The sequence below is a fragment of the Pongo abelii genome, chromosome 18 (assembly GCF_028885655.2).
Source record: "Pongo abelii isolate AG06213 chromosome 18, NHGRI_mPonAbe1-v2.0_pri, whole genome shotgun sequence".
Taxonomy (NCBI): Eukaryota; Metazoa; Chordata; class Mammalia; order Primates; family Hominidae; genus Pongo; species Pongo abelii.
The window spans coordinates 4,614,272-4,635,038 of NC_072003.2; the positions used below are offsets into that span (position 1 = coordinate 4,614,272).

The 20,767-nt window shown below is 52.1% G+C and overlaps 2 protein-coding genes across 18 annotated transcripts in view; one reads left to right on the forward strand and one right to left on the reverse strand.

The window, feature by feature from the left end:
• Positions 1 to 18,236, reverse strand: part of CORO7 (coronin 7) — an 86,895-nt gene extending 68,659 nt beyond the window's left edge. For 6 of the 10 annotated variants that reach the window (XM_024233081.2, XM_024233082.2, XM_024233079.3 and 3 more), the window contains exons 1-3: positions 7,470 to 7,668; positions 4,577 to 4,673; positions 3,622 to 3,696 (exon numbers count right to left, since the gene is read on the reverse strand). In XM_024233081.2, the coding sequence (XP_024088849.2) occupies positions 3,622 to 3,696; positions 4,577 to 4,673; positions 7,470 to 7,529 (232 nt within the window). In that variant the 5' untranslated portion in view covers positions 7,530 to 7,668. 10 annotated transcript variants of the gene reach the window in all.
• Positions 18,237 to 18,258: 22 nt separating this feature from the next.
• The window catches only part of DNAJA3 (DnaJ heat shock protein family (Hsp40) member A3), a 31,873-nt gene continuing 29,364 nt past the window's right edge, over positions 18,259 to 20,767 (forward strand). For 6 of the 8 annotated variants that reach the window (XR_010137812.1, XR_010137813.1, XR_010137814.1 and 3 more), the window contains exon 1: positions 18,298 to 18,550. Coding sequence is in view for 3 of the 8 variants with exons in the window: in XM_063717542.1 (XP_063573612.1) it covers positions 18,340 to 18,550 (211 nt within the window). In the remaining 5 variants the exon portion in view is untranslated. Of the gene's footprint in view, positions 18,551 to 20,767 lie in introns of all 8 variants that reach the window. The other 2 variants (XM_024233619.3, XM_024233620.3) reach the window with 2 other exon arrangements.

Here is a 20,767-nt window from a genome sequence, read left to right on the forward strand (position 1 = left end):
CAGCCTGGGCAACACGGTGAAACCCCGTCTCTACAAAAAATATAAAAATTAGTTGGACGTGGTGGCAGGTGCCTATAGTCCCAGCTACTCAGGAGGCTGAGGCAGGAGAATTGCTTGAACTCAGGAGGCAAAGGTTGGAGTGAGCAGAGATCACACCACTGCATTCCAGCCTGGGCAGGAGAGCCAGACCTTGTCTCAAAACTTAAATAATAAGAACTTGAACGGCTCAGCTCCAGAGGTGGGGAGGGGTAGGTGGGGTGCACAGAGTAAGCCAGACCCTAGAGGGAAATGCGGTGGGTGGCTGGGGAGATAGAGACTTGGTGTGGAGGGTGGCGGGGCTTCGGGGTGTGAACAGGACGAGAGGCATCACCAGAACTGGGAGCACAGTGACCACCTGCTGCTATCTGCCTCCCAACAGGGCTGAGCAGGACTGTCTTCCTCCCAGCCGCAGGAGACAGGGAAGAGACAGGACGGACGTGCACAGGCACGTCTTGGGATAGCCCTGGGCTGGAATCCCAGCTGGCAGGACCACAACAGTCCTGGGCCTAAAGCCACAGAACCCCTGCTGCCTCACTCTGGGCAGAACCTCTGCCACACTCTGGGCAGAACCTCTGCCACACTCTGGGGTGTGCTTGCTGGGCCCTGCAGGGCAAAGCAGGTCCCTGGGCAGGTGTAGCAGCTGGCACAGGCAGGCTGGCATCTCAGGAGTGAATGAGATGTGATGACATAAGCAATCTGAGTGCTCAGCATGTGCCAGCACCACAGGTACCCAGGGGTTGACATACAGGGACCTCACTGAATCCTCATAAGGATGCAGCAGGTGGCACTGCGGCAGCATCCCCTACTGGAGGATGAGGACGCCAAAACCCAGAGGGTGAGTAACTGCCCCAAGTCACGTGGCTAAGAGACAGGGCCAGCTTCAGAACCTGTGCTGCTCAGCATGACATGCTGCTGCCTTTCCCCACTGGAGTGGGCCCCAGCTGCCGCCCCACAGCCTGGACATCAGAAACGTACCCAGAAGTTGCTCACCCTCTGTTCCCCTGGCTGCTGGGCGGAAGGGCAAGAGTGGCCCTGAGCTGAAAGGCTAAAGGGGCCCCTGAAGGCAGGGCAGCAGCCAGAGCCCTGCCTGGCCGTTTCTCCCGACACCGGCACCTCTGAGGCAGAAGGGCACCTGGTGCCTCTAGGGTAGGTTCCAGGGGTGCTGGAGCTCACCTTCCCATGAGCAGTTTCCCGGCAGGGCTGCTCATGCAAGCAAGGCTCTGAACAGTTGCAGCCACAGTGAGGCTATGGACTTGCCTACAGGACCCTGGTCCAGCTTCTACTTGGAGAGCCCTAGTAGCAGAGGGCTCACCACCTTGCAAGCATCACCAACTTGGGCTAGCTCCCTCATGGGTAAAAAGCATCAAAAAATCAAACATGAAGCCAGGCACATTGGCTCATGCCTATAATCTCAGCACTTTGGGAGGCCAAGGTGGGAAGATCACTTGAGGCTAGGAGTTCAGGACCAGCCTGGGCAACACAGCAAAACCCCATCTCCACAAAACATAAAAAAATCAGCTGGGCATGGTGGTGTGTGCCTACAGTCCCAGCTACTAGGGAGGCTGAGGATAGAGGATCCCTTGAGCCCAGGAGTTTGAGACTGCAGTGAACTATGATTGCACCACCACACTCCAGCCTGGATGACAGAGAGAGAGACCCTGTCTCTAAAAAGACAAACCCAAACACAGGCTCCTATAGACCTGGGTTCTGATTCTGGCCCTGCCGTAACAATGGGTAAGTTCCTAACCTTGTAGGAGTCTCAGTTTTCATAGCTATAAAATGGGTTGTTTTAAAACCTACTTCAAAGAGATCTGAGATTAGATGAGAACAGACTTGTTATACAAGCTGCCACACAGATGTATCTCTAAAACAACATGCTACGGGAAAGATGCCCGATTCCAAAGACCGTGTATTGTGTGATTCCATTTGCGTGAGATGTGCAAAAGAGGCCCCTCTATAGAGGAGAGGCCAGTAAACGTCTCCCGCAAAGGGCAAGGTGGTAAATATTCTAGGATTTCAGGGCTCAACAGTCTCGGTCACAACTCAACTCTGCAGTTGTTGCAAGAAAGCAGCCACAGACTATACATCAATGAATGGGCGTGGCAGCGTTCCAATAAAACTATTTACGAAAACAGGCAGCCAGCTGGATCTGGCCGTGACAGTAGTTTGCAGACCTCCGCCACAGAGGCAGGAAGCAGATCAGCTGTTGCCTGAGGCTGCGGTATTCAAAGTGGAAATGGATTAACTACAAAGGGGCACGCGGGATCTTTTGGGGATGATGGAAACTGGATGGCAGTGCACATGACTCGGTCACTTTAATAAGAATCATCAGGCTCTTTACTTAAAACAGGTAATCCGACCGGGCCCCAAAACTTTGGGAGGCCAAGGCGGGAGGATAGCTCAAGGCCAGGAGTTCAAGACCAGGCTGGGCAACATAGCAAGACCCTATTTTACAAAAAATTTTAAAAAATTAGCTGGAGGGGTGGTGGCATACGCCTGTGGTCCTGACAACTTGGGAGGCTGAGGTGGGAAGATTGCTTGAGCCCAGGACGTCAAGGCTACAGTGAGCCATGATTATGCTACTGCACTCCAGCCTGAGTGACAGAGCAAGACCCTGTTACAAAAACAAACAAAAAACTGATAACATTGGCTGGGCCTGGTGGATCATACCTGTAATGCCAGTACTTAGGGAGGTTGACTTGGGAGGATTGCTTGAGCCCAGGAGTTTGAGACCAGCCTGAGCAATACAGCAAGACCTTGTCTCTATATACTTTTTAAAAATTCAAAAAAAAAGTTGAGATGAGAAAACTCAGCTAACGTACTTAGTACAGAGAGCACTCTCCATAAATCTTTACTGTTGTTATCAACCACCATCATTACCACCATCAGAACCCCTCCATGACCCTGCACACCCAGCCTGAGGACCAGGCATCAACCGCCTTCCCTCACCCGAAGGCCTCCAACAAGCAGCCAGAAATGCAGGCCAGAGAGACTGGGTCCACGGCCGCTGCAGCTGGACAGAGAGGCGAGGCCAGCTGGGCTGCTCTGCCTCCATCTGAGGCGAGCAAACTGTTCCCTCAAGGCGGGCAGCCTGCCAGGCAGGCTGCTGGGTGCCCCCAGAAGCAGCTGTGGCACACAAAAGGTCTCTTTGTGAGGGCCCATCTCCACCCCTGCAGCCCAACACAGCCACCTCCTTGGAGGGCCCTGAGCGGCTGGGCTGGGGAGGATGCCTGGTGGAGAGGGGACTCCAGCAGAAGATGGAGGGCTCAGAGCCACCCAACGTGGAGTCCTCGGCAGGGACAGGGAGCCAGCATCAGCCTGGAGCCTGGGGTGGCCACTGCACACCCCGCTCCATCCAGCTCACAACCGGAGCACACAGCTTCCCTCCTCTCTGCCCAGGCCAGAATTCTACACCAGGAGGAAGCCTTCTGAGCCCCACTGTCTCCCAGACAGTGCACAGACAGGGTGACAGGAGGGACCTGGCAAGCCATGGGACAGTGGGACCAGGTGAGGATGAATTTCTGGTCCTGGAGAGGAAGGTGCAAGTTTCAGGCTTCACCCACTAGTCAGACATCCACTCACCTGAATGGCAGCCCAGGTGGGCCACGCGTCGCTTGTCCTCTCCTTGGCCTTGCAGAGGCACAATGCCCAGTACACCTGTTAAACAAACACGGGGGCTCTGACTTCAGGCCCCACAGGGCCACCCACCTCCTTGCCCAGGGATCCCAGAGGAGATGAAATCCAGCAGTTCAGCCTCGGACCTTCCCACAGCCTCCACCAATCACAAGGTCATATTCTCTGCACGTAGCAATGGCCTATGGGCAGGTTCTGGTCCCATGCATGAGCCATCCATGCCTCGGATAGATACAGAAGACATTAGGCAAGAGGTCCTCTCTTTTTCACATGGGTCATATGAAAGGGGCATGGGGCTTTCGTATGGGGCTTGCGGCTACCATCTGCCACTTTTCCCACCTTTACTTGAGAAAGAAGCCAACACCCAAGGTGGCAGAGCTGAGAGACCCAGAGAGGTCAGGGCCGACAGTACATGTGAGCCTTTGGGTACCGATCTGCCTGAAGCCCCTGACCTCTTAGTTAGGCTGAAACATTATCCATTTTTTGCTTAAGCCAGCTTGAGGGTCTGAGTTACCAGTAGCAATCAAGAGAGTGCCAACCAACACATGGGCTTTTCAAGCCTTTGTGTTCCTACTGTCCCCAGCCATCCAGGGCCCAAAGATGAGGAGCAGGGAGCACAGAGGGACAGCTGGAAATACAAGCGTCAGTCCCCTCCCAGCCCTCCTGGCCATGCTCTTGCCTGTGGTTTCTACACACATATGCCCTAATCAAAAGCAATCAGATTACTGCACCTGGACCAGTCTGTGGGAGTCTAAGGCCTGGCATGGGGCTCACCTCTGAGCCCCCCAAGGCAGTTCCATTCCAAGTCTCCAAATACACCAAGCCTGCCCCTGCTCCCCACCCCATCTATGGTGATGATGACCGAATACGTAAGCAAATCTCCACACTCATGGCCACTCCCTACCGGGACGGTCGGAGTTGAAGGCGATCAAGCTGCAGCTTGATTTGATGTGGTTCCTGCATGAAGGGGCGGTTCCTGCTCGAATGTCACTGATCCAGGCCTGAAAATCAAGAGTAAACACGTATGTGATGAGAGCCAGGGTTCCACCTCCACGCATGCCTAAAGCAAGAGGTGGGGCATAATCTGGGGAACTCTAGCTCAAAGCTGCACCATTTGAGATGCATTCTTTTATTTATTTATTTTTTCTTTTTGAGACAGGTTCTCACTCTGTCACCCAGGCTGGAGTGCAGTGGCGCGATCTCGGATCACTGCAATCTCTGCCTCTTGGGTCCAAGTGATCCTCCTGCCTCAGCCTCCTGAGTAGCTGGGATTACAGGCGCCCAACACCAAGCCCAGCTAATTTATGTATTTTTAGTAGAGATGGGGTTTCACCATGTTGGCCACGCTGGTCTCGAACTCCTGGCCTCAAGTGATCTGCCCGCCTTGGTCTCCCAAAGTGCTGGGATTACAAGCATGAGCTTCTGCCCACAGCCGTGTCGTATTACTTTAGATCAAACTCTGTCCCCACTCACGAAATCCCTTAGAAAATGCAAAATGTGGGCCAGGTGTGGTGGCTCATGCCTGTAATCCCAGCACTTTGGGAGGCTGAGGCAGGCAGATCATCCTGAGGTCAGAAGTTCGAGACCAGCCTGGCCAACATGGCGAAACCCTATCTCTACTAAAAATACAAAAATTAGCCAGGCATGGTGGCGGGCACCTACAATTCCAGCTACTCAGGAGGTTGAGGGAGGAGAATCACTTGAACCAGGGAGGTGGAAGTTGCAGTGAGCCGAGATCATGCCACTGCACTCCTGCCTGGGCAACAGAGAGAGACTCCATCTCAAAAAAAAAAAAAAAAGAAAAAGAAAATGCAAAATGTGGCCAGGCCTCCTCCAAGTACCCGGAGAAAAACCCCCAAGCTCAGAGAGGGGAACCACCAAAGCCTGGCCTCATCAGGACACACCTCTCCACAAAGTCTCATAAGTGAGTGAAAGAAACAACCCCACCCAACGGGAGGCAGAGGAGCACGTTTCTGAAACTAAGATCTGCAAGGTCCACACATTTTCTCTGTTGTCAAACCACCGCTCAGCACTCCTTTCTGCCCTCGATGACAACACCCATGTTTCCCACTCCACCTACCCATAGCACCCCGGAAACCACCTCCACCACCTGAAGTTTCTATATCAATGTTCACCTGCCATGGTTAGCACATCAGTCCCACCCTATTATTTCTCCCTCCTGATTCGTGGTTTTTTTTTTTTCTTTTTTTGAGACAGTGTCTCACTCTATTGCCCAGGCTGGTGTGTAGTGGCACAATCTCAGCTCACTGCAACCTCCACTTCCTGGGCTCAAGAGATCCTCCAACCTCAGCCTCCCAAGTAGCTGGGACCATGGGAGTGAGCCACCACACCTGGCTAATTTTTTTTTTTTTTCTTTAACTTCTTGTTCAGAGGGGTTTCGCCACGCTGCCCAGGCTGGTCTCGAACTCCTGAGCTCAAAGCAGTCCACCCAAAGTACTGGGATTACCGTGAGTCATGGTGTCCAGCCCATCCCCCTAACTTTTCAATGGCTCTGCACTGCATTCAGAATAAAACCCAACTTCTTCCGGTGGCCCTTGGGTTCTGCAGGACCACTCTGGACTCATCTGTCATCATGCTGCTCCGGCCATCCCCTCCATCCACTCATGCTCACTTTCCATTTCTCCACCAGGCTCTTTCTCAATTCTCACCCTTCTGGCCTCAGCTGAAATGCCATCTACTCCAGGCAGCCTTTCCTGACCACCCTACTGAGACTGGCCCCCTCCATTCTCCATCCCAGCCCCTCATGTGTGTTCTTCAATGTCCTTATGAAAACCTCCAGTGCTCTTGTTTGTCTCCCTCATGAGGCTACAAGTGCCACAGGGGAAGAAAAATGCCATTGTGTTCACCCCGATGTCTCCAGCAGCTTAGCACAGCATAAAGTGGAAGCAAAGGAAATATAGTCCAGACTACAAAAACGGAGTCTCTACCCAGACCGCCCTAACTTGCTCTGGGACCCTGATGGAGTCACTTGAGGTCAATTCCTAGGCCCACTTATCGGAGGACACTCCCAGGCCTTACAAATAACACGGAAAGAGGAAGAGCAGAGCTGACATCGTCTCCAAGGCACACCCCTCATCAGTCCTCCTGCCGTTTCGGGGGTCCGAAGGGTCTCCCGGCACCTGGCTCAGCAATTCTTTGGGGCTCCACCTGCTCAGGCTTCCCCAGGCCCCACCCAGCCGTGGCAGCATCACCGAGATAAAGGAAGAGCTTGCGCCAGCAGCTAGAGGAGGAAGCACCGGCGGAAACCCGAGGGAGGGGCGCGTGCGGCCGAGGGGCTTCCTCCCCACCACTGACACACTCGGGCTCGCCGGGGCCAGAGGAGAGAGGGGCGTCTCCCCACAGCCCAGCCCGGGGCAGGGGCGACCCGGGGCAGGGGCGACCCGGGGCGGCAGGGAGGAGGAGCCAGGCGCCGGCAGCGCCCCGAGCCCCGGCTCCCGGCGAGGCCGACCGGAAGCTGGGAAGGCAGGCGGCCTCGCAGGCCTGGGCCCCGGCTAGGAGGGCTGCGCCGCCTCGGGGGTCCCGGGGCGAGGTGGGCGAGGCGGGCAGACCGCCAGGGTCACCGAGCGCCAGAGCGAGTCATGGGAGTGCCGGACTCTGCCCTCCGGCGGCGACGAAACGGCCCGGACGCCGGGGCCCTGGCTGAAGGGGGTTCCCCGGGGATGGAGGTCTCGGGGGTCCAGGCGGCCCTGGGGGGTACCCTTGTGGGGTCCGGGCTGGGGAAGGGGCAGCCGGACGGGGCCCGAGGCGACAGCGCCCGATCCTCGGGCCGGACTCACCTCGCGGCGGGGCGGCCGAGCCTCGGTGTGCCGGAACTTGGACACCCTGAAGCGGTTCATGGCGACGGGGACGGCGGCAGACGCGGTTTCGAGGACCCCGGGCGTCGGGTCTCAGGTGCACGCTGAGCAACCGCGACTCCAGCTGCCTCGGCCCCACCCGGGACCCAATGCCGCGGTCACGCCCCCGGCACGCCCCACTGCCAATCGCAGCCGTCTCCGGCCCGCTGGGCCACGCCCCCGAGCCCCTCTCCTTTCGCGCGCGCACCACCGGCCCCGCCTCCCGGCCAATCCCGGTACGGCCGCCCCGCGAGGCCACGCCCTGATGCCGAGGGGACGGACAGGCGCGGGTGGGAGGTCACGTGGGGCGCAGCTGTCCGCCCACGTCCCCTGCGGTGCTTGCTTGCGTGGGGTCTGGGCTGCAGCATTCGCGATTTTGTGTGCAGGATTTGCTGTGGAGTCTTTGTGGTGTACCTAGCACGTCTTCCAGCACTATCTACCTCTTCCCGTAGAGAGGGGAGAAATTAGCTCCATTTCAGAGACAGGAAACCTCCGGCTAAAGGAGAGTTTAAGCTGTTGGTCCCCAGGTCACACCAATGGTAAGAGGCAGAGGGGGAACAGGGGCCCAGGTCTAAAGCAAATCCCTGTCCTCCGGGCCTACTCAAAAGCCTCTGCATTCGGCCAGGCGCTCTGCATCCAGCCAGGCACGGTGGCTCAGGTCTGTAATCCCGGACTTTGGGAGACTGAGGAAAGAAGATCCCTTGAGCCCAAGAGGTCGAGGCTGCAGTTATCTGTGATCGTGCCAATGCACTCCAGCCTGGGGGACAGAAAGAGACCCTGCCTCTAAAAGTAATAATAATAATAGCTTTTAATTTTTCTTTAGTATTTATTTGACACGGAGTCCCTCTCTGTCACCCAGGCTGGAGTGCAGTGGCACGATCTCGGCTCACTGCACCCTCTGCCTCGCGGGTTCAAGCAATTCTCTTGCCTCAGCCTCCCGAATAGCTGGGATTACAGGCGCCTGCCACCGCGCCCAGCTAATTTTTGTATTTTTAGTAAGAGACGGAGTTTCACCATGTTGGTCAGGCTGGTCTCGAACTCCTGACCTCGTGGTCCTCCCGCCTCAGCCTCCCAAAGTGCTGGGATTACAGGTGTGAGCCAACGCACCCAGCCTTTTTTTTTTTTTTTTTTTTTTTTGTATTTTTAGTAGAGACAGGATTTCACCATGTTAGCCAGGCTGTTCTCAAACTCCTGACCTCAGGTGATCCACCTGCCTTGGCCTCCCAAAGTGCTGGGATTACAGGCGTGAGCCACAGCGCCCGGCCAAAAAAAATGTTTTCAATATGCATTTTAATGAATAGTCAGTTCAGGGACAGATAACTAGATCTTCTAAGGAGTTTGTTGGCATTGAAGCCGGCCTCATTTATCCCTCTCCCACCGAAACTCTGATTTGTGGAAATCACTGATTTCCCAGAAGATTAAGTGACAGCAGGTTGGAAACTTCTTTCATTGGCATCACAGTGAAAAACTGGGATGCATCGTGAGACTTTTCCAGGCTTTTCTGCAGGGTTTTTGCCCTCTTCTTCATCACTAGGCCCTTTTTCTTTCTGCTAATGTTACTTCCTTCAGTTGCATGAATTGAGTTTTCCAGAATGAGGGCCTCATTACAATGAACTCTCAAATCTTGTTATTAATTATTCTTGAAAACAGGACTTGTGAAATCCAAATCACCAATGCCAGGCAGCAGGCTAACCAGACATCATTGTTTTGCTGGAATTTGACCTGCCATTTGATGGACAGCCATTCAGGGTAGAGAAGTGTCTTCCAGTATCCTTTTTGGTTTTTTTGTTTGTTTGTTTTTTGTTTTTTTGAGACGGAGTCTTGCTCTGTCGCCCAGGCTGGAGTGCAGTGGCACAATCTCGGCTCACTGCAAGCTCCGCCTCCCAGGTTCACGCCATTCTCCTGCCTCAGCCTCTGGAGTAGCTGGGACTACAGGCACCCGCCACCATGCCTGGCTAATTTTTTCTATTTTTAGTAGAGATGGGGTTTCACCGTGTTAGCCAGGATGGTCTCGATCTCCTGACCTCGTGATCCGCCTGCCTCGTCCTCCCAAAGTGCTGGGAGTACACGTGTGAGCCACTGCGCCTGGCTGGTAAAACCAGATGGTGAAACCCCATCTCTACTAAAACACACACACACACACACACAATTAGCCAGGCGTGGTGGCATACGCCTGTAGTCCCAGCTACTCGGGAGGTTGAGGCAGGGGAATCGCTTGAACCTGGGAGGCGGAGGTTGCAGTGAGCGAAGATGGCACCATTACACTCCAGCCTGGTGACAGAGCAAGACTCCATCTCAAAAAAAAAAAAAAAAAAAAACAACAAAACGGGGTTTCACCACATTGGCCAAGCTGGTCTTGAATGCCTGGCCTCCCAAAGTGATCCGCCTGACTTGGCCTCCCAAAGTGCTGTGATTACAGGCCCATTTTCTTTTCATTTTTGTAGAGATGCGGTCTCACTGTTGCCCAGGCTGGTCTTGAACTCCTAGGCTCAAGCAATTCTCCTGTCTTGGCCTCCCAAAGTGCTAAGATTACAGGTGTGAGCCACCGTGCCCAGCCCTTTTTTCCTTTAAAATAGAGATTCTTGCATGTCTTTTCTTTTCTTTTTTTTTTTTTTTGAGACAAGTTCTCACTCCGTCGCCCTGATTGTACTGCAGCAGTGCAAACTTGACTCACTGAAACCTCTGTCTCCTGGGCTCAGGTGATTGAACCTCCCGCCTCAGCCTCCTGGAACTACAGGTGCAAGCCAACACTCCAACCTAATTTTTTTATTTTTTAATTTTTAAAAATGTTTTGTAGAGATGAGATCTAATTCTATTGCCCAGGCTGGTCTCGAACGAGACTCAAGCAATCCTCCCAACTTGGCCTGCCAAAGTGTGGGGATTATAGGAATGAGCCAACGCACCCAGCTGACTCTTGCATTTCTAAGGTTTGAAAAGCAATGCTTACATTTTATCTTAGTTTGGGCAGAAGTATATTTACTGTGAGCCAAAGTCACTTGTGGTTTATTGAAAAGGTGTTTTGTTTGTTTGTTTTGAGACAGAGTCTCACTCTGTTGCCCAGGCTGGAGTGCAGTGGTGTCCTCTTGGCTCACTGCAATCTCTACCTCCTGAGTTCAAGTGATTCTCCTGCCTCAGCATCCCAAGCAGCTGGGATTACAGGTGTGTGCCACTACTCCTAATTTTTGTATTTTTAGTAGAGATGGGGTTTTGCCATGTTGACCAGGCTGGTCTCAAACTCCTGACCTCAAGTGATCCACCTGCCTCAGCCTCCCAAAGTGCTGGGATTAGAGACATAAGCCACTGCGCCCAGTCCAAAAAGGTTTTTAGAAAATCATCAGGTTGGCCGGGCGCGGTGGCTCACGCCTGTAATCCCAGCACTTTGGAAGGCCGAGGTGGGTGGATCACCTGAGGTCAGGAGTTCGAGACCAGCCTGGCCACCATGGTGAAACCCCATCTCTACCAAAAATACAAAAATTAGCCAGGTGTGGTGGCAGGCGCCTGTAATCCCAGCTACTCGGGAGGCTGAGGCAGGAGAATCACTTGAACCTGGGAGGCGGAGGTTGCAATGAGCCGAGATCATGCCATTGCACTCCAGCCTGGGGGAGAAAAGCGAGATTTTGTGTCAAAAAAATAATAATAAAAAAAGAAAATCATCAGGACAGTGGTCCCACTGGATCCTAGGCGACCAAGGCACAGCTCATCCCCTTTCATAGGGAACTGCACCTGCTACAGACATCACAGACCAGACATCTGGACCACACATTCCTCACCCAGTTGGAATTGTCCTATACTCTCTATAAAGTAAAGAAAACGCTACACTTAGAGAAATCATGCCCCTGAAGAGCTGGGCTCAGGCTCTTCTGCCCTCTGTGAAAGAGCTCTGAGCTCACATGGGAGAGTTGCAGCCATTGGCAGCCATGAACTTGGCCAGTCCCATTACACTTCAAATGATCAGTGGTTTCAGCAAGAAATCACGGAGACTGTCTTGTCTCCTATTGCCTTCAGCCTAGCAGTGTCGGGGAGCACCATTAAACTCCTTCCCAGCTCTCACAGATATCCACAGCTCAGGAGATGGGGAACGGGCTCGGTGGAATTGCTGGTCTAGTGAAATGAAAGTGTGGAGGGGGAAATGCTTACGACTTTGTGTTCCCTTTACAAGTAACATTTGTTTCTCCTTTCTTTTTTTTTTTTTTTGAGACAGAGTCTCTGTTGCCAAGGCAGTGCGGTGGCGCGATCTCAGCTCACCGTAACTTCTGTCTCCTGGATTTAGGCAATTTTCCTGCCTCAGCCTCCCAAGTAGCTGGTGTTACAGGTGCATACCACCATGCCTGGCTAATTTTTGTATTTTTAGTAGATATGGGATTTCGCCATGTTGCCCAGGGTGGTCTCAAACTCCTGAGCTCAGGCTATCTGCCCACCTCGGCCTCCCAAAGTGCTAGGATTACAAGCGTGAGCCACTGCGCCTGGCCTGTATCTCCTTAAAGCTCCCATTTTTGAGCTTCTGCCTGGAGAACACGGGATCATATTCTGACTGGCACTGCAGATAGGTGTAGCTTGTGGCTTCTGCAGTTTTTGGCAACAAGCCTGGGATGGATCCATTTGTGTCCAGTTGCAGCAGAAGTCCTTGAAAGGCAGGACGGCAGTTTGTACCCATGGTAGTAATAAATGCTTGCCCTGCCTCTCTTTTGTTGTGAAAAGCAAATGAAAATAAGCATGAGAAAGTACTTCAGAAACTCCCAAGAGCCACATGCTTGGGAGATACTGATCACAATGACAATTGATAGGCACGTGGTTTAAAGGAAAAAAAACACAGTTTTATTGTGAGAAGACCTGGGCTTGGGTCTTGATTCACTCACTTACTAGCTATGTGGCCTTGGACAAGTCTTTTCATCTTTCAGAGCTTATTTTATTGTTGTTTTTTTTTCTTTGTGGGCGGGGTGGTGTCCGTTTGTGAAAATGGGAATAGTCCTCCCGCTACCTACCTCATAGGGTTGCGCTCATATCAAAATAGAAAACAAAGCTAGGGAACAGTGGCTCATGCCTGTAATCTCAGCACTTTGGGAGACTGAGGCGGGCAGATCACTTGAGGTCAGGAGTTCAAGACCAGCCTGGCCAACATGGCGAAACACCATCTGTACCAAAAAATACAAAATTAGCTGGGTGCGGTGGCGCATGCCTGTAATCCCAGCTACTCAGGAGGCTGAGGCAGGAGAATCGCTTGAACCGAGGAGGTGGAGGTTGTGGTGAGTCAAGATCGCGCCATTGCACTCCAGCCTGGACAACAAGAGCAAAACACTGTCTCAAAAATAAAGAATAATAATAATAAAGTCTAACCAAAAAGAGACCAGGCATAGGCCTAGGCTGCTCTCAGCTGGGAGTCTTTCCCATGTTTTTCTTTCTTCTGTGTGGCAGATCCCAACGACTTTGTCCTTTCTTTTGGTAATTACCATCATCCACTCCACTCCTTAAGAGTTCTCTGCTTCCTAACAGAAAATACTGGTTCCCCGACAATCAGCCTTCCTGCTATCCCTGAAAACAAGAACACACACACCATTTCAATGTGGAGGATTTTTACTGTTCATCACTATGGGGAAATAGATGGGGGATAAACGAAAATACAAAAAAAACAAAAAAACAAAAAAATAGGGAAGTTACAACGGTGACAGTTTTCATATTACTGAGCTCTCCTCTAGTTCCTAACTCACTCTGAGGCAGTAAATGAAAGTCCTTTTGGCTCTTGTTCTCAGCTTCTATTCTTGAAAGCTGTTCTTCTCAACCAGCAACATTCTCCCAACCCCCATTTTCCCTAAGTTTTGGGCTCCCTGTGAGTAAGTAACTCTGTCTGAGTTCTTAGTATCCTCAGTGCTTAGTAGAGCCTGGCACATGGGGCCAACACAGATTGAGCACTGGCTATGCATCAAGTACTATAGGAAGCCTTTACATGATTATTTCACTCAGATGACCCTTTGAGGTCATTACTACTTTTTGTTTTGTTTTGTTTTGAGACAGAGTCTTGCTGTGTTGTGCAGGCTGGAATGCAGTGATGTGATCTGGGCTCACTGCAACCTCCGCCTCCCAGGTTCAAGTGATTCTCCTGCCTCAGTCTCCCCAGTAACTGGGACTACAGGTGTGCGCCACCATGCCTGCTGAATTTTTTTTTTTTTTTTTTTGAGACAGAGTCTCACTGTTGCCCAGACTGGAGTGCAGTGGTGCAATCTCAGCTCACTGCAGCCTCCGCCTCCTGGGCTCAAGTGATTCCTGTGCCTCAGCCTCCCAAGTAGCTGGGATTATAGGCATGTGCCGCCGTGCCCGGCTCATTTTTGTAGTGACAGGGTTTCACCAAGTGGCCCAGGCTGGTCTTGAACTCCTGACCTCAGGTGATCCACCTGCTTTGGCCTCCCAAAGTGCTAGGATTACAGGCGTGAGCCACGCCCGGCAATTTTTGTACTTTTTAGTAGAGATGGGGTTTCACCATGTTGGCCAGGCTGCTCTTGAACCTCAGGTGATCCCCCCACCTCGGCCTCCCAAAGTGCTGAGATTACAGGCGTGAGTCACCACGCCTGGCCGAGGTAGTTACTATTAAGTCCTCATTTATTTTTTTGACATATGGTCTCCATTTGTCACCCAGGCTGGAGTACGGTGGCACAATCATGGCCCACTGCAGCCTCAGCCTCCCAGGCTCAAGCAATCCTCCCACCTCAGCCTCTAAAAATGCTGGGATTACAGGTGTGAGCCACCGTGCCCGGCCTATGTCCCCATTCTAGAGAAAAGGAAACGGAAGAACAGAGTGAAGTAAGTTGCCCAAGGACACACAGCTGGTAAGTGGCACAGCTAGAATTCAATCCCAGGAAGTCTGACTCCAGAGCTATACTCTTTTTTTTTTTTTTTTTTTTTTTTAGAAAGTGTCTTGCTCTGTTGCTCAGGCTGCAATGCAGTGACACTATCATAGCTCACTGTAGCCTTGAACTCCTGGACTGAAGTGGTCCTCCCACCTCGGCCTCCCAAATAACCGGGACCACAAGCATGCGCCACCATGCCTGGCCAATTAAAAAAATTTTTTTTTGTAAAGATGAGGTCTTGCTATGTTGCCAAGGCTGGTCTTGAACTTCCGGGCCCAAGTGATTCTCCTGCCTCGGCCTCCCAAGGTGCAGGGATTGACAGGCATGAGCCACCATGCCTAGCACAGAACCCATACTCTTTTTCTCTTTATTTTTGAGACAGCGTCTCACTCTGTCACCCAGGCTGGAGTGCAGTGGAGCAATCTTGGCTCACTGCAACCTCCATCTCCTTGATTCAAGCAACTCTCCTGCCTCAGCCTCCCGAGTAGCTGGGATTATAGGCGCCCGCCATCACGCCCGGCTAACTTTTGTATTTTCAGTAGAGACGAGGTTTCGCCATGTTGGCCAGGCTAGTCTCCAACACCTGACCTCAAGTGATCCGCCCGCCTCAGCCTCCCAAAATGCTAGGATTACAGGTGTGAGCCACCGCGCCTGGCCACAGAACCCATACTCTTTTTTTGTTTGTTTGAGATGGCGTTTTGATCTTGTTGCCCAGGAGGGAGAGCAGTGGTGCGATCTTGGCTCACTGCAACCTCTGCCTCCTGGGTTCAAGCGATTCTCCTGCCTCAGCCTCCCGAGTAGCTGGGAATACAGGCACGTGCCACCATGCCTGGCTAATTTTTGTATTTTTAGTAGGGACGGGGTTTAACTATATTGGCCAGACTGGTCTTGAACTCCTGACGTCGTGATCCACGCTCCTCGGCCTCCCAGAGTACTGGGATTACAGGCATGAGCCACTGCGCCCAATCAGAACCCATATCTTTTTTTTTTTTTTTTTTTGAGACAAAGTCTCACCCCGTCGCCCAGGCTGGAGTGCAGTGGCACTATCTCAGCTCACTGCAACCTCCGCCTCCCGGGTTCAAGCAATTCTCCTGCCTCAGCCTCCCGAGTAGCTGGGATTACAGGCGCCTGCCACCATTCCCGGCTAATTTTTGTATTTTTAGTAGAGACAGGGTTTCATCGTGTTGGCCAGGCTGGTCTGGAACTCCTGACCTCAGGTGATCCGCCCGCCTCAGCTTCCCAGAGTGCTGGGATTACAGGCGTGAGCCATTGTGCCCCGCCCAGAACCCATACTCTTCATCACTCTGCTGGTCATTTAAGTATTTCCTGAATGTATTAAAGTAACTCTTGCTCACCTCCCAACACCCTTGTTCATCTCAGTCCTCTCCATTCCATAGCCCAAACTCTCTCCAACTATTACTTGCAATTTACAATAGCTTGGTCACTGTTCTTCAAAGGACTGGTGGTTTTATTTATTTATTATTATTTTTTTTTTGAGGGGGAGTTTCACTCTTGTTGCCCAGGCTGGAGTGCAATGGCGCGATCTCGGCTCACTGCAACCTCCGCCTCCTGGGTTCAAGCGACTCTCCTGCCTCAGCCTCCTGAGTAGCTGGGATTACAGGCATGCGTCACCACACCCAGCTAATTTTGTATTTTTAGTAGAGACGGGGTTTCTCCATGTTGGTCAGGCTAGTCTCGAACTGCTGACCTCAGGTGATCCGCCTGCCTCAGCCTCCCAGAGTGCTGGGATTACAGGCGTGAGCCACCGCGCCTGGCAGGACTGGTGGTTTTTAATCTTCGAGTGCCAATGCCTGTGGAGAATTTGACTGACGAAAGCTATGGGTATCTACCCAAATTAACATCCATGTACACAAAAATTTGGTGTACAATGCTGGGAGTAGGGGGGAGGGGGAGTAGCACAGATTCCCAGGCTTTGGGGACGGGGGCGAAGATTTATGAGCACAGACTGTTTTAAACCCAACCAAGAATCCTCAGGTTTTTTTCCTATTGCTTGAGGTGGTTATGATGGTGGAAGTGTGAAAACTGAAAGTCCTTTGCAAGACTAACCAGGTCAGGTCTCCCTTCCTAGCCTCATCTCATCACATACATTTTTTTTTTTTTTTTTTGAGACAGAGTTTCGCTCTTGCTGCCCAGGCTGGAGTGCAATGGTGCGATCTCGGCTCACAGCAACCTCCACCTCCCGAGTTCAAGCCATTCTCCTGCCTCAGCCTCCGGAGTAGCTGGGATTACAGGCATGCGCCACCACGCCCGGCTAATTTTGTATTTTTAGGAGAGACGGGGTTTCTCCATGTTGGTCAGGCTGGTCTCGAACTCCGGACCTCAGGTGATCCGCCCACTGAGCCACCGCGCCCAGCCACTTTTATTTTTTGAGATGGAGTTTCTCTCTTTTGCCCAGGCTGGAGGGCAGTGCCGCGATTTTGGTTCACTGCAACCTCCGCCTCCTGGGTTCAAGCGAGTCTCCTGCCTCAGCCTCCCGAGTAGCTGGACTATAGGTGCGTGCTACCATGCCTGGCTAATTTTTGTATTTTTCGTAGAGACGGGGTTTCACCATGTTGGCCAGGCTGGTCTCGCACTCCTGACCTCGTGATCCGCCACCTCAGCCTCCCAAAGTGCTGGGATTACAGGCGTGAGTCACCGCGACCGGCCTCATCACATACTCTTAAATTTAGGGCTTAAGCAAAGGCGGCAAACACTTTCATATCTCAGACATCTGTTTCTGAAGTTCAGGCTACCTGGAATACTCCATCCCTACCTGACACACTTTTCATCGATGTTCAATTTGAATCTTACCTCTTAGAAGCCCTGACATCCCAAACTTCCTCTCCCCCATTTTAGAAATGGAATGACTTCTTCACCTTGTATGCCTGTAACAGTGCTTATTCCTGTGATAGCATTTAATATTGTTAGTTGCTAAGGAGCCTCTCTCGAGTCATTGTTTGCTCCTCCCGAGCAGGGATGGTGTATCATGCATCACTGTATCCCCGATATTCCAGAACGTGCATGACACACAGTAGGTGCTCACAAGTTTTACTAATTTAGTTTTTGGGCAGCACGGCTCCCATTCTGAACCAGCAAGTTCACTGCAGGTTTGGAGAAGGCTAACACGCTTAAGGAGAGAGCTGAGGTCGGCGCGGTGGCTCTCGCCTGTAATCCCAGCACTTTGGGAGGCCGAGGCGGGTGGATCACGAGGTCAGGAGTTCAAGACCCAGCCTGGCCAAGATGGTGAAACCCCATCTCTACTGAAAATACAAAAAAATTAGCCGGGCGTGGTGGCACGCGCCTGTAATCCCTGCTACTCGGGAGACTGAGGCAGAGAATTGCTTGAACTCGGGAGGAGGAGGTTGCAGTGAGTCAAGCAGGCACTCCAGCCTGGCGACAGAGAGAGACTGTCAAAAAAGAAAAAAAAAAAAAAAAAAAAGGAGAGAACTGAGTCTTGTTAGAGGAGGCGGGTGGGGAATCAGCCTAAGAGAAAGTGAGACTGCGGCCAGGATTTGGGGGTGGCGACGAAGATTTACTGGAAGCGCGCGGAGACGGCAAGAGTAAAACTCACGCAATTCGTCGTAAGTCTCAGGGTCAGCAGGACGGAACCACGCACTACATGCTGGGAGCGGCGCGACGGAGGGCCGCGTTGTATGCCGGGACATGTAGTCTCGCCCTTAGCCAGAACCGTCGGACCAGTTAAGTTCGGCTACATTCAACCACGTCCTTATACCGATAACGTACACTCATTGGTTGTCTAGCACAGAATAACGAGGTTCTGCACGGCGAGTCTACCTAACAACACTCTTCACAGCAAACCCCGTTTCGGCGATAGCTACCCGGAAGGAGCGTTGGGTGCGGCTACGCGTACGGTGCGGCTGCGCGTGCGCGACGCATGCGCCTCTGCGCGCGCCCGCCGTTCCCGCGAGGCACCCTAGAGCCGGGCGGCGCAGGCGCAGTGTCCCCGGGCCAAGATGGCTGCGCGGTGCTCCGCACGCTGGTTGCTGGTGGCTGTGGGGACCCAGCGGCTGCCGGCTGCATCGGGGAGAGGGGCCCGGCCGCCCAGGGAGGGCGTGGTGGGGGCATGGCTGAGCCGCAAGCTGAGCGTCCCCGCCTTTGCGTCTTCCCTGACCTTTCGCGGCCCCCGAGCGCTGCTGACATTGAGACCTGGTGGCAGCCTCACAGGTGAGGGCAGGTTCCAACTCCCGAGTGGCGGTTTCAGGGCCTAGAAAGCAGTGATTCTTCTCGCTGTGACTACCGCTGCAGGGGTAGTGGGGTAGAGTTTGTCTTCCGACCCGGATGCACAATTGCAGGAGACACAGACAGGCAGGAGGCGGGGAGGCCCTAGTGGCTACTCAGCCGTCAAGGAAGGGAGAGAAGCGTGCAGCCCCCGGCGGTGGTGATGAAACGCCCGTAAATAGTGAACCTTCACCTCTCTGTCAGCATTTCTAGAGGCCGCTGCTCCCTCGTCCTCTTCTTTCCCATCTCTCCACCTTCTAGCCCATAGCGGAAGGGAAGAGCTAACTGCCATTCGGAGAGGCTAGTTACTTTGTTACAACAACCCTGCAAGATGCCTGTCGTCATCCCCATTTTAAAGAATGAGAAACTGAGATTCAACAGAGGAATCGACCAGCCCAAGGTCATGAAGTTAGACTAGAAGAGTTGTCTCAAACCCAAAGCTGTCATGTCATAGTTTACGCTGTTTCTACCACGTGGTGCTAATTGAAGGGCACAGTTAACAATCTTTTTAGAAGTCTTTAGTTGGTGATTGTAATAATAACACAGTTAGACATTTATTGAGCGCTTACTGTTGGCCAGGCATGGTTTTCCCCTTACATCACATTTCCACGTGATAGGCACTGTTATTCCATTTTATAAAGATACTGAGGCTTAGATGTTAAACCACCTATAAATGTCACAAAGAGGTGGAGGCTTGATTTCGTTGCCTGAGATGACACTGAATTATACATTAAGCCTTGAAATGCTTAGTCATGTTTTTTTTTCTTTTCTTTTTTCTTTTTTTTTTTTTTTTTGAGACTGAGTCTTGCTCTGTTGCCCAGGCTGGAATGCAGAGGCCCAATCTCGACTCACTGCAACACTGCAACCTCCGCCTCCTGGGTTCAAGAGATTATCTTGCCTCAGCCTCCCGAGTAGCTGGGACTACAGGCACGCGCCACCACGCCTGGCCAATTTTTCTATCTTTAATAGAGACGGGATTTCGCCATGTTGGCCAGGCTGGTCTCAAACTCCTGACCTCAGGTGATCCATACCCCCTTGGCTTCCGAAAGTGTTGGAATTACAGGCGTGAACCACCGTGCCCTGCTTAGCCTTGTTTTCTTATGCTGTGTGTTTTGTGCTGTATGTTGTACGTACCTGAATTGTGCTAGTTTTGTGTCCTCTAGAATTTGTGCAAAAGATATTTAAGCTATCTATAAATTTATAAAGATTAATTAAAGGGCCCTGACAAGACAATTTATACCAAATAACTTCCTATTGCAATCCACTTTGTAATACTTACATAGTAGACAATCGTTAAATTATCAGTAATTGTGGTTACTTCATGCAATGTAAAGAAAAGAGCCTGAGCTTCAGGGGTGAACTTCCCCAGTGTGTGTGAGCGGGGTGTTATTTAATCCCTTTGAGCCTCTGTTTGAAAATTCATTCATTCACAGGTATTAATTGAGGCCAACTGTATGCCAGCCACTGTTCTGGGCACTGAGGAGATGGCAGAGAACAAAGAGATTGGATGTGTGTTTGGTTAAGAGAATGATTATTTATTTATTTAATTATTTTTTAAGACAGGGCCTCCTGTTGCCCAGACTGGTGCAGAGGCACAATTACAACTCAGTGCAACCTTGACCTCCCAGGTTCAATCGATCCTCCATCCTCAGCCTCCTGAGTAGCTGGGACTACAGGCATGCACCACCACACCCAGCTAGTTTTCTGTAGATGGGGTTTCACCATGTTACCCAGGCTGGGCTCAAGTGATTCTCTTGCTTCAGCTTCCCAAAGTGCTGGGATTACAGGCATCAGCCACTGCACCTAGCCAAGAGAATGAATTTTTTTTTTTTTTTTTTTTGAGACGGAGTCTCGCTCTGTTGCCCAGGCTGGAGTGCAGTGGTGCTATCTCAGCTCACTGCAAGCTCCGCCTCCCGGGTTCACGCCATTCTTTTGCCTCAGCCTTCCGAGTAGCTGGGACTACAGGCCCCCGCCACCACACCCAGCTACTTTTTTGTATTTTTAGTAGAGACGGGGTTTCACCGTGTTAGCCAAGATGGTCTCAATCTCCTGACCTTGTGATCCGCCCGCCTCGGCCTCCCAAAGTGCTCGGATTACAGGCTTGAGCCACCGCAGCTGGCCTTATTTTTATTTTTGAGATGGACTCTTGCTCTGTTGCCCAGG